Raw genomic sequence first — 13810 nt, 5'->3', positions numbered from 1 at the left:
GTAGAAGACACTTGCCAACAAGTAAGTCTATAGGCTACTAGAGGAACTAACCTCTGGCTGTTGTGCCCTTGGGCGGAATTTAATAATTAGAATTCCCTTCTCCCAACTGCCGTGCTCCCGAAGCACCTCACACTCACATGGCTCTCTCAGATATCTCAATTCTTATTAGCTAACGGACATCATGTGATGGGGTCCTTTTCAAAGGTATGACACATCATGACACAACTGTGCGAGTCCCTCGTATCAAATTCCGAGGTGCATATTGAAGACATTCACATTTACTTTGTCAGCCAACAAGATGAGTAGGCCTAACAAACAGCAAAAGCACTAGCCATGTCAAGCTACTATCCCCAATAGTACGAAAGTTGACCTATTCTATTGGTCAACTTGTCCTTCTGTGCAATAAATAAATATTCAAAACATGCTCTGGGACAGTTGTGGGATGCGATAGATCCCAAATTAATACACCCACTCCCATAAAAAAAGGTTTAAAAGCAATGAGGCTGATGCAACAGATCAGAACATTTAGCTTAAAAGGTTAAACTATTAGGCTATTTCTTCACAATATTAGCAAGAATGTGTGAAAATGCAATCAATTAGAAGGAAAACACTGTTCTCAAAAATGACAGCAAATGCCATGTAATGCTTTATTATCATTGAGCATTTTTATGGTGAAAATGTTCTTCCCCAAACTTGAAACTGTATGCCAGTAAGGCTCTACACCGGTTATAAAGTAGATTAATGTGCTTATTTGTAAGAAGTTATTTGGCCACTTTAGTTGTGATACAAACCTAATCAAAACATATACAGTGCCTTGCAAAAGTATCCAACCCCCTTCGCGGTTTTCCTATTGTGTTGCATTACAACCTGTAATTTAAATGGATTTCTATTTGGATTTCATGTAATGGACATACATTTTAATATTCCAAGTTGGTGAAGTGAAATAAAATTTTAAAACTTTTTTTTTTAACTCTAAAAAATAAAAACGGAAAAGTGGTGCGTGCATACAGTGGGGCAAAAATTATTTAGTCAGCCACCAATTGTGCAAGTTCTCCAACTTAAAAATATGAGAGGCCTGTAATTTTCATCATAGGTACACTTCAACTATGACAGACAAAATTAGAAAAAAAGTCCAGAAAAATCACATTGTAGAATTTTTAATGAATTTATTTGCAAATTATGGTGGAAAGTAAGTATTTGGTCACCTACAAACAAGCAAGATTTCTCTGGCTCTCACAGACCTGTAACTTCATCTTTAAGAGGCTCCACTGTCCTCCACTCGTTACCTGTATTAATGGCACCTGTTTGAACGTGTTATCAGTATAAAAGACACCTGTCCACAACCTCAAAGAGTCACACTCCAAACTTCACTTTGGCCAAGACCTAAGAGCTGTCAAAGGACACCGGGGGGGGGGAATAGTTATGCATGCTCAAGTTGTGTTTTTTGTCTTATTTCATGTTTGTTTCACAAGAAAAACTATTTTGCATCTTCAAAGTGGTAGACATGTTGTGTAAATCAATAGATACAAAAACCAATTTTAATTCCAGGTTGTAAGGCAACAAAATAGGAAAAATGCCAAGGCGGGTGAATAAGGCACCGTAGGTGCATTTAAGAATCAGCTGTCAGAGCAGCTTACCTGTACACAGACAATCTGTAAATAGAACACCCAACTACCTCATCCCCATATTATTACTTACACTCTTGCTCTTTTGCACCCCAGTATCTCTACTTGCACTTCTATCACTCCAGTATTAATGCTGAATTGTAATTATTTTGACTCTATGGCCTATTTATTGCCTACCTCCCTACTCTTCTACAAGCTGCCAGTCCTCAATGCCTCATTGCCTGCATCCGTAATGGGTCAGCGGTCAAACGACCTCCACTCATCACTGTCAAACGCTCCCTGAAACACTTCAGCGAGCAGGCCTTTATAATCGACCTGGCCGGGGTATCCTAGAAGGATATTGATCTCATCCCGTCAGTAGAGGATGCCTGGTTATTTTAAAAAATGCCTTCCTAACCGTCTTAAATAAGCATGCCCCATTCAAGAAATGTAGAACCAGGAACAGATATAGCCCTTGGTTCTCCCCAGACCTGACTGCCCTTAAAACATCCTATGGAATTCTGCATTAGCATTGAACAGCCCCCGTGATGTGCAGCTTTTCAGGGAAGCTAGAAACCAATATACACAGGCAGTTAGAAAAGCCAAGGCTAGCTTTTTCAAGCAGAAATTTGCTTCCTGCAACACTAACTCAAAAAAGTTCTGGGGCACTGTAAGACCTCCTCCCAGCTGCCCACTGCACTGAAGATAGGAAACTCACCACTAATAAATCCACTATAATTGAGAATTTCAATAAGCATTTTTCTATGGCTGGCCATGCTTTTCACCTGGCTACCCCTACCCCGGTCAACAGCACTGCACCCCCCACAGCAACTCGCCCAAGCCTTCCCCATTTCTCCTTCTCCCAAATCCAGTCAGCTGATGTTCTGAAAGAGCTGCAAAATCTGGACATTCTGTATACTTCTGGCCCTTCTTTGGACACGGTGTTAACAACCCTCCAGGCAAGCTTCAATGCCATACAACTCTCCTTCCGCGGCCTCCAATTGCTCTTAAATACAAGTAAAACTAAATGCATGCTCTTCAACCGATCGCTGCGTGCATCTGCCCGCCTGTCCAACATCATTACTCTAGACGGCCCTGACTTAGAATATGTGGACAACTACAAATACCGAGGTGTCTGGTTAGACTGTAAACTCTCCTTCCAGACCCACATCAAACATCTCCAATCCAAAGTTAAATCTAGAATTGGCTTCCTATTTCACAACAAAGCATCCTTAACTCATGCTGCCAAACATACCCTTGTAAAACTGACCATCTTACCAATCCTCGACTTCGGCGATGTCATTTACAAAATAGCCTCCAATACCCTACTCAACAAATTGGATACAGTCTATCACAGTGCCATCTGTTTTGTCACCAAAGCCCCATATACTACCCACCATTGCGACCTGTACGCTCTCGTTGGCTGGCCCTCGCTTCATATACTCGTCGCTAAACACACTGGCTCCATGTCATCGACAAGACCCTGCTAGGTAAAGTCCCCCCTTATCTCAGCTCGCTGGTCACCATAGCATCACCCACCTGTAGCACGTGCTCCAGCAGGTATATCTCTCTGGTCACCCCCAAAACCAATTCTTCCTTTGGCCGCCTCTCCTTCCAGTTCTCTGCTGCCAATGACTGGAACGAACTACAAAAATCTCTGAAACTGGAAACACTCATCTCCCTACCTAGCTTTAAGCACCAGCTGTCAGAGCAGCTCACAGATTACTGCACCTGTACATAGCCCATCTATAATTTAGCCCAAACAACTACCTCTTTCCCTACTGTATTTATTTTGCTCCTTTGCACCCCATTATTTAACCGTAGTCTGGCTTTTTTATGGCGGTTTTGGAGCAGTGGCTTCTTCCTTGCGGAGCGGCATTTCAGGTTATGTCGTTATAGGACTCATTTTACTGTGGATATAGATACTTTTGTACCCGTTTCCTCAAAGATCTTCACAAGGTCTTTTGCTATTGTTCTGGGATTGAGTTGCACTCTTTGCACCAAAGTACGTTCATCTCTAGGAGACAGAACGCATCTCCTTCCTGAGCAGTATGACGGTTGTGTGGTCCCCTGGTGTTTATACTTGCGTACTATTTCTTGTACAGATGAACGTGGTACCTTCAGGCGTTTGGAAATTGATCCGAAGGTTGAACCAGACTTGCGGAGGTCTTGGCTGATTTTTTTCTTCACATGATGTCAAGCAAAGAGGCACCGAGTTTGAAAGTAGGCCTTGAAATACATCCACATCCTCAGCTATCAGAAGCTTCTAAAGCCATGACATAATTTTCTGAAATTTACTAAACTGTTCAAAGGCACAGTCAACTTAGTGTATGTAAACTTCTGACCCACTGGAATTGTGATACAGTGAATTATAAGGGAAAAAATCTCTGTAAACAATTTTTGGAAAAATTACTTGTGTCATGAACAAAGTAGATGTCCTAACCGACTTGCCAAAACTATAGTTTGTTAACAAGAAATGTATGGAGTGGTTGAAAAACAAGTTAATGACTCCAATCTAAGTGTATGTAAACTTCTGACTTCAACTGTACACACACACACACAAAAGTATCGTGTTGATGAAGAAACACTTTCTCGCAAAAACCTAGTGGCTAGGTTCCCATCCAATTTGCAGCAGATTTTGATGCATATATTTCTAAAATCTAAATAATACAATATAAGCATAATCCTACCAGATGTTTCCATCTGATTGAATTTGAGGATAAAAGGCTGTGGGTGATGATACTGCACATAAAAATAAACTATTGCTGTTAAATTCTCATGTACAGAATTAAAAATACAAGTTGAATGGGTTTCCATCAACCTTTCAACTCTATTGATGGTTTTGTCGCAAAAACGTTTGGTTATATTGCAAATGTGCCCACTCTGGTCTTGGCACATGCGATCTAGCCAACAGTTCGCAGATACAGTGCGGCTAGGCTACCTACATTGAGATTATTATGGGAAAGAGTTATATTATTTGCATTTGTCAAAACAGCAGCCAAGCATCGATCATCTTGTCATCAGAGTAAGACCTTCGATATTTATTGGAAAGGAGCATCAATTTTTGTATGTTTATTTTGCAAGATGTAGGCATTTAGAATTAAATTAAGGAGTGGAGCTTTATAGTTATGTGGTGACATCAAGTTCTCTGCATACCTTCCAAATGATTTGGCAATCATAATTTATTCAAAAAACAGTTTCCAGCATCATTTTCTGCAATAACAAAAGTTTGACTGAAGAATAATGCACCCCTGTCAAATGGTGAAAAATGTTGTTGATCTTTAAAAAATGTCTCCTATCTGCTGTTTCCATTACACACATCTCATTTTTTTTGGGACATTGCTTTAAAATCGAATACACCTGAGTCAATGGAAACCTGCCTACTACAGTTAACAAAATAGATGGCAGTGACACATGGATCAAATTCTGACCATCACTAATTTCTATAAAGTGAAAATGTCTCCAAGTCTATGAACAAATAAAGTGATCTGTCCAGTGACTTGAAATTCTTCCTTTAAATAATTTCCAACATATTCACAGTATAATACATCGCAGAACACACAGATTTGTGTCAGATCCCTCTGAATGTTGGCATTGCAAGTTGGAAGCATGGAGTTCCTGATGGCCCGGTTCAGTCCTCTCCATGTATGTTCTATGTCTCCAGTGACAAAGTTCAGTTTGTCAATAACCCATTTTGCTCTCTGGCGCATGTGAAGTCCGTGCCTCCAAACAACCTTGTAGAATTGTTTGGAGAATGTTTGAGTGTTGTGAATGTATAAACCTCTCTGTGAAAAAACACTCCATGATCTTTTCACTTCCCTCTCACTATGGAGAGTATTTTTATGCTGTGCTGATGTTCCAAACTCAGAGCATGCCTGTACATGCAAGGTGGATCTCCCCAAACTGGTTAGAGCCAAGTTCTGAATGCTTTCAGCACAGGGATGAGATGTTAGTAATGGCTCAGCAGACTGCAGATGTGTTTGGATATTTTCCAAATCCTCCAGAGAAATTATCGGCGGTGACTTTAAGGGTCTAATTGGCAGCAATTTGTCACTTTCAGGTGGGAACCATGGTGTAAATACAGGCAAAACACGACAGGGGAAGTCCTCCAAGGCGTTTTCTGTTTTGTCCACTAAGATTTTCAAGCTGCCATCAATGCTTTTGTAATGCAACAAGACATCCATAAGGTTTTGCCATCTCATTCCTCACAAGTCCATATCACAGTCCTACAGAAGATTATAAGAGAAGACATGGTTAAAATCAGTATTGAATGACTGTACATCAAAAGTGCTATTTGTAAAAAAAAAATGGGTGTAACAGTCTGTTGGTTTTTTGAAGAACACGGTTTAAAAAAACCTGAAATAGCTCTGTGCTACTTTCATAGCCCAGACTGGGATCTGTCATCAGCATCTGTTATTATATTGTTGTAATGTAACACAGATATGCTGATAGGGCTGGACGATATAGCCAAAATATAATTTGACCCTATTTTTCAAAAGTTTCACGGAATTGAGTGTTTTTACATAATAAAAAAGGTCTAAATATTGGATGGGGAACTTCGCTGGACATCTATTTTTAGGTCTCTCCAGAGATATCATAACCGCCATCGATTAAAGACAGTACTGTGCAGCAGTCTTCATCGACCTGGCCAAGGCTTTCGACTCTGTCAATCACCGTATGCTTAATTGCAAAAAAATATATATATTTAAAAAAATATATATTATTATTTATTTTTTAATTGCTGAAGCTGGAGACTTACATTTCCCTCACTAGCGTTAAACATCAGCTATCTGAGAAGCTAACCGATCGCTGCAGCTGTACATAGTCCATTTGTAAATAGCCCGCCTACCTACCTCATCCCCATATTGTTTTTAATTTACTTTGCTGCTCTTTTGCACACCAGTATCACTACTTATACACCCATCTGCTCATCATCATCTGCTTATCTATCACTCCAGTGTTAATCTTCTAAATTGTAATTACTTTGCTACTATGGCCTATTTAATGCCTTACCTCCTCATACCATTTGCACACACTGCATATAGACTTTCTCTTTTTCTCTATTGTGTTATTGACTGTACACTTGTTTATTCCACGTGTAACTGTGTTGTTGTCGTTTAATTAGGCTCGTAAGTAAGCATTTCACGGTTAAATCTACACCTGTTGTATTCGGAGCATGTGACCTACACAATTTTATTTGATCTCTGAACTTTCATACCAGAAATCTTTATCACAGGTGCCGGAGTGGATGGCCACTGTTTTATGGGCTACTAACCAACTATGCTATTTTGTTACTCGCACTGAGGCAGGCAACACTGAAGCATGCATGAGAGCACCAGCTGTTCCGGACAACTGTGTGATCACGCTCTCAGTAGTCGATGTGAGCAAGACCTTTAAACAGCTCAACATTCACAAAGCTGCGGGACCAGACGGATTACCAGGACGTGTACTCAAAGCATGCGCAGGCCAACTGGCAAGTGTCTTCACTGATATGTTCAACCTCTCCCTGACCAAGTCTGTAATACCTACATGTTTCAAACAGACCACCATAGTCCCTGTGCCCAAGAAAGTGATGGTAACCTGCCTAAACAATTACCGCCTCGTAGCACTCACATTAGAAGCCATGAAGTGCTTTGAAGGGCTGGTCATGGCTCACAACACCATCATGGCGGAAATCCTAGACACACTCCAATTTGCATTCTTCTCCCCACAGATGACGCAATCTCAATCACACTCTACACTGCCCTTTCCTACCTGGACAAAAGGAACATCTATGTGAGAATTCTGTCCATTGACTACAGCTCAGCTTTCAACACCATAGTGCCCATCACTAACCTAAGGACCCTGGGACTAAACACCTCCCTCTGCAACTGGATCCTGTACTTCCTGTCGGGCAACAACATCTGCCACGCTGATCCTCAACACTGGAGCCCCTGAAGGTTGCATGCTTAGTCCCCTCCTGTACTCCTTGTTCACCCACGACTGAGTGGCCAAACATGACTCCAACACCAAAATTTAGTTTGCTGACGACACAACAGTGGTAGGCCTGATCACCGACAACGAGGAGACAGCCTATAGAGAAGGCCAAGCTTCCTGCCATCCAGGACCTCTACCAGGCAGTGTCAGAGTAAGGCTGTAAAAATGGTCAGACTCCAGTCACCCAAGTCATACTCTTCTCTCTGCTACAGCACAACAAGCGGCACCAGAGGGCCAAGTCTAATTCTAAAAGGCTCCTTAACAGCCTCTACTCCCCCCCACATTGACTCGATACCAGTAACCCCTGTATATAGCCTTGTTATTGTTAGGTAATTTTCTCAAGTTACTTGTTGATTAGATTTTATTATTTTTTATTTAGTAAATATTTTCTTAACCATTTCTTGAACTGCATTCTTGGTTAAGGGCTTGTAAGTATGCATTTCATCGGTTGTATTCGGCGCATGTGACAAATAAAATTTGCTTAATAAAAATTGAGATTTGGGACATTGCACACCGTACACATGAAATACATTGATGAAAAAATGACAGATGGTAGGCTAGTGTACAAATAGCCAAATAAAACTAAATAACTAAATTGAATTAGCTAACCTGAATTTGATTTAAATATTGTTAAACTACACTGCTCAAAAAAATAAAGGGAACACTTAAACAACACAATGTAACTCCAAGTCAATCCCACTTCTGTGAAATCAAACTGTCCACTTAGGAAGCAACACTGATTGACAATAAATTTCACATGCTGTTGTGCAAATGGAATAGACAACAGGCGGAAATTATAGGCAATTAGCAAGACACCCCCAATAAAGGAGTGGTTCTGCAGGTGGTAACCACAGACCATTTCTCAGTTCCTATGCTTCCTGGCTGATGTTTTGGTCACTTTTGAATGCTGGCGGTGCTTTCACTCTAGTGGTAGCATGAGACGGAGTCTACAACCCACACAAGTGGCTCAGGTAGTGCAGCTCATCCAGGATGGGACATCAATGCGAGCTGTGGCAAGAAGGTTTGCTGTGTCTGTCAGCATAGTGTCCAGAGCATGGAGGCGCTACCAGGAGACAGACCAGTACATCAGGAGACGTGGAGGAGGCCGTAGGACCGCTACCCCCGCCTTTGTGCAAGGAGGAGCAGGAGGAGCACTGCCAGAGCCCTGCAAAATGACCTCCATCAGGCCACAAATGTGCATGTGTCTCCTCAAACGGTCAGAAACAGACTCCATGAGGGTGGTATGAGGGCCCGACGTCCACAGGTGGGGGATGTGCTTACAGCCCAACACCGTGCAGGATGTTTGGCATTTGCCAGAGAACACCAAGATTGGCAAATTCGCCACTGGCGCCCTGTGCTCTTCACAGATGAAAGCAGGTTCACACTGAGCACGTGACAGTCTGGAGACGCCGTGGAGAACATTCATGACCGGTTTGGTGGTGGGTCAGTCATGGTGTGGGGTGGCATTTCTTTGTGCTCGCCGGAGGTAGACTGACTGCCATTAGGTACCGAGATGAGATCCTCAGACCCCTTGTAAGACCATATGCTGGTGCAGTTGGCCCTGGGTTCCTCCTAATGCAAGACAATGCTAGACCTCATGTGGCTGGAGTGTGTCAGCAGTTCCTGCAAGAGGAAGGCATTGATGCTATGGACTGGCCCGCCCGTTCCCCAGACCTGAATCCAATTGAGCGCATCTGGGACATCATGTCTTGCTCCATCCACCAACATCTGTTGCACCACAGACTGTCCAGGAGTTGGCAGATGCTTTAGTCCAGGTCTGGGAGGAGATCCCTCAGGAGACCATCCACCACCTCATCAGGAGCATGCCCAGGCGTTGTAGGGAGGTCCTACAGGCACATGGAGGCCACACACACTACTGAGCCTAATTTTGACTTGTTTTAAGGAAATTACATCAAAGTTGGATCAGCCTGTAGTGTGGTTTTCCACTTTAATTTTGAGTGAGACTCCAAATCCAAACCTCCATGGGTTGATAAATTTGATTTCCATTGATAATTTGTGTGATTTTGTTGTCAGCACATTCAACTATGTAAAGAAAAAAGTATTTAATAATAATATTTCATTCATTCAGATCTAGAATGTGTTATTTTAGTGTTCCCTTTATTTTTTTGAGCAGTGTATATTAGGTCTATGTAGCCTATATTGCGGGGGGGGGGGGGGGCAAAACAAAGACAACATTGATTTTGTGTTTAAGGGAAATCTTAGTATAAAGTGACGCGAAAGGGCAAACAACTCTCTAATGACCCTCTTAAATGTTCTGCGAATGGTCTGATGCAGTCGTTAAATAACGAGCGTTTTCAAGAACAACTTTAGAAACAGTACAGTGGTTTCTGGAAACAGCTCCGAGATGTAACAATGCTCCAACTAAGGATCTAACGATGAACGTAGCCTTAAGATGCTTTTGGGAAACCGGACCCTGGCCCAAGACAAGTGCGCTTGCCCTATAACATCAGGGGTTGCAAGTTCAAGCCCTACTACTCATCCCTTATTTTAAAGTTAAAAAACGATGTTAGCAAGAAAGCAAACAATTAACGTTAGCCATCTAGCAGTGAAACCCATGTTATTTAACCGCCACTCGCGGGGCAATGCCTTCAATTGCAAGTTAACTTAATATAATTTAATAAAATAAGTTAGCTGACAAGCATTATTTTATCTTTGTTTTGGCTAAATAGCTAACGTTATCGTTAGCTAGCTAAGTTAGCGATTTAACGTTAAAGCTACAATTAGCTAGCCAAACTGAGTGCAACGTTAGTTTACAACGTTAGTTTAAATGCTAGATTACTATGCATTTCGCTACTTTATGGTGTACATACATTCGGGTTATCAATATTCGATACTAACCGGTCGTTTTGGCTCAATATCCACAATGAGTCAGTAACCAAAGAGTAAAAAAATATATAATTTTGTTTTTTTAAATCCGCAAGCGTGTACATCCATTTCACGCCACGGTCTCGCGGAACAATGTTCATACAAGCACAGAAAATCAGGTGGTCGTCACTCGTTACAACAGCCACAAAGTCAGAAGACCCATCCAGATGAGGGAGTGTGATGACGCGTATGCCGATTGGCTAGTCGGGGCAGACGAGAAACGTGCATTTATATTATTTGGTGATCCATCAATGATTAGATTTTTTTTTATTATAGCTAATTAATAATCTTTCTAAATGAAGTGGTAATCGGATGTTTTATTCAAACTCAGCTTGCAAGCGTATCATTACGTTTGCCCATATCCATAGTTACTTGTCTTAACCCAAAATAGGTTTACGCAAATATCTGCATTGTTCTTTTAAATGGAATGTAGACAAACAAACTGAACCTAGGTTCAAATATACTTACTGGAGCAGCTCAAACTGCACATGTTATGTTTCCATGAGACGCCATTTTAACTGACTTCATTATACAAACTGACTTCATTATACAAACTCATTATACAAACCGCTCTTATAATACCCCATTGCTCTCAAATGATGGCGTCTCATGGAGACATAACATGTGCAAACAAACTGAGTTTAGGTTCAAATACACTTACTGGAGTAGCTCAAACTGCATATGTTATGTTTCCATGAGACGCCATTTTAACTGACTTCATTATACAAACCGTTCCTATAATACCTCATTGCTCTCAAATGATGGCGTCTCAAGGAGACATAACATGCGCAGTTTGAGCTTACTCCAAGAGGTAGATTTTGAACTTCGGCTCAGTGCTGCCACCTCTCATTAAATAGCTCCAATTGAAGGCTGACCGGGGTACTGCATACTGCCAGTAGCAACTACATTATCCTCTACTTTGTGCAATTTTAAAAGAATCGGTTCAAGGACATACATCTCATGTATTAGAAACAATTTTTGGTACCATGATAGCGTTATTTATTTTTTTTAAACAGATTGACCACAAAGATGTACATTTTTCCATTCACTGAATTGGTGGACACAGTTTTCTGTAAACAATGCCTGCAACTATGACCTGAAGTACTGAAGTCACCCTTGAATTTACGTGGCTTCAATGAGAAGGGGCAGTTGTTCTTCCCTGGGCTAACCCCATGACCATCTGATTGACTTGTGCTTGTATCAACAAGGCTTGCAAGAACATGATGTGAACTCAATCTACATGTCTACAGCCTTTAACTTTCTGGAAACCGACTGATCAAAAACTCCTGTTGGATATTTAACAACAATTACCGGTTTGTATCGAATATTGGTTGTACCAGGAAAGTCAGCATATGTTATAAATGGAGTCTTCACATACGACTGAATGGTGTCACGTGATCAATGACTTTGTCCATTCACATACAGTTGAAGTCGGAAGTTCACATAGACTTAGGTTGGAGTCATTAAAACTTGTTTTTCAACCACTCCACCAATTTCTTGTTAACAAACTATAGTTTTCGTAAGTCGGTTAGGACATCTACTTTGCGCATGACACAAGTAATTTTTGCAACAACTGTTTACAGGCAGATTATTTCACTTATAATTCACTGTATCACAATTCCAGTGGTTCAGAAGTTTACATACACTAAGTTGACTGTGCCTTTAAACAGCTTGGAAAATTCCATAAAATTATGTCATTGCTTTAAAAGCTTCTGATAAGCCAAATTGACATCAAATCAAAAGAAATCAGCCAAGACCTCAGAAAACAATTGTAGACCTCCACAAGTCTGGTTCAACCTTGGGAGCAATTTCCAAACACCTGAAGGTACCACGATCATCTGTACAAACAAAAGTATGCAAGTATAAGCACCATGGGACCACGCATCTGTCATACCGCTCAGGAAGAGAAGTGTTCTGTCTCCTAAAGATGAACGTACTTTGCTGCAAAAAGTGTAAATCAATCCCAGAACAACAGCAAAGGACCATGTGAAGATGCTGGAGGAAACAGGTACAAAAGTATCTATATCCACAGTAAAACAAGTCCTATATCGACATAACCTGAAAGGCCGCTCAGCAAGGATGAAGCCACTGCTCCAAAAACACCATAAAAAGCCAGACTACGGTTTGCAACTGCACATGGGGACACAGATCGTACTCTTTGGAGAAATGTCCTCTGGTCTCATGAAACAAAAATAGAACTGTTTGGCCAGAATGACCATCGTTATGTTTGGAGGAAAAAGGGGGAGGCTTGCAAGCCGAAGAAAACCATCCCAACCGTGAAGCACGGCAGCATTATGTTGTGGGGGTGCAATGCTGCAAGAGGGATTGGTGCACTTCACAAAATAGATGGCCTCATGAGGCAGGGAAATTATGTGAATATATTGAAGCAACATCTCAAGACAACAGTCAGGAAGTTAAAGCTTGGTCGCAAATGGGTCTTCCAATTGGACAATGTCCCCAAGCATACTTCCAAAGTTGTGGCAAAAAGGAATTGTCCATAGAGCGCTGAAACAGGATTGTGCCGAGGAACAGATCTGGGGCAGGGTACCAAAAAATGTCTACAGCATTGAAGGTCCCCAAGAACACTGTGGCCTGCATCATTATTAAATGGAAGAAGTTCGGAACCACCAAGACTCTTCCTAGATCTGGCCATCTGGCCATACTGAGCAATAGGGGGGAAAAGGGCCTTGGTCAGGGATGTGACCACGAACACAATGGTCAGTAAGAGAGCTCCTCTTTGGAAATGGGAGAACCTTCCAGAAGGACAACCATCTCTGCAGCACTCTACCAGTCAAGCCTTTATGGTAGAATGGCCAGACAGAAGCCACTCCTCAATAAAAGGCACATGACAGCCCACTTGGAGTTTGCCAAAAGGCACCTAAAGGACTCTGTTCTGATGAGACCAAGATTGAACTCTTGGCCTGAATGCCAAGCATTACGTCTGAAGGAAACCTGGCACCATCCCTACGTTGAAGCATGGTGGTGGCAGCAACATGCTGTGGGGATATTTTTAGCAGCAGGGACTGGGAGACTAGTCAGGATCGAGGGAAAGATGAACCGAGTAAAGTACAGAGCGATCCTTGATGATAACCTGCTCCAGAGCGCTCAGGACCTCAGACTGGGAAGGCGGTTCTCCTTCCAAAGGGACAAGAACCTTTAGCAATTCCGGCTCTCACAGAGCTGTTAGTTTTTCTTTAAGAATCCCTCCTGTTCTCCTCTTATTACCTATATTAACTGCACCTGTTTGAACTGGTTACCTGTATAAATACACCTGTCCACACACTCAAACAAACAGACTCCAACCTCCCCACAATGGACAAGACCAGAGAGCTGTGTAAGGACAT

The 13810-nt window shown here is 41.7% G+C and overlaps 1 protein-coding gene across 3 annotated transcripts; it reads right to left on the bottom strand.

The window, feature by feature from the left end:
• Nucleotides 1-4661: 4661 nt before the first annotated feature.
• zgc:101664 (uncharacterized protein LOC450064 homolog) lies at nt 4662-11230 on the bottom strand. 3 transcript variants are annotated; one of them, XM_046345156.1, is made up of 2 exons: nt 11128-11230; nt 4662-5830 (listed from the first exon to the last, which is right to left on the bottom strand). In XM_046345156.1, exon 2 carries the CDS (start codon nt 5804-5806, stop codon nt 5048-5050), a length of 759 nt encoding a protein of 252 aa, XP_046201112.1. In that variant the 5' UTR covers nt 5807-5830; nt 11128-11230; the 3' UTR covers nt 4662-5047. The 3 variants fall into 3 exon arrangements, with proteins under 3 accessions (XP_046201112.1, XP_046201114.1, XP_046201113.1); XM_046345158.1 differs by lacking the exon at nt 11128-11230 and adding an exon at nt 10935-11095; XM_046345157.1 differs by lacking the exon at nt 11128-11230 and adding an exon at nt 10440-10630.
• Between the last annotated feature and the right edge of the window lie 2580 nt (nt 11231-13810).

The sequence above is a fragment of the Oncorhynchus gorbuscha genome, linkage group LG04, assembly GCF_021184085.1.
Source record: "Oncorhynchus gorbuscha isolate QuinsamMale2020 ecotype Even-year linkage group LG04, OgorEven_v1.0, whole genome shotgun sequence".
NCBI lineage: Eukaryota > Metazoa > Chordata > Actinopteri > Salmoniformes > Salmonidae > Oncorhynchus > Oncorhynchus gorbuscha.
This window is presented reverse-complemented; position numbering and strand designations above follow the sequence as displayed.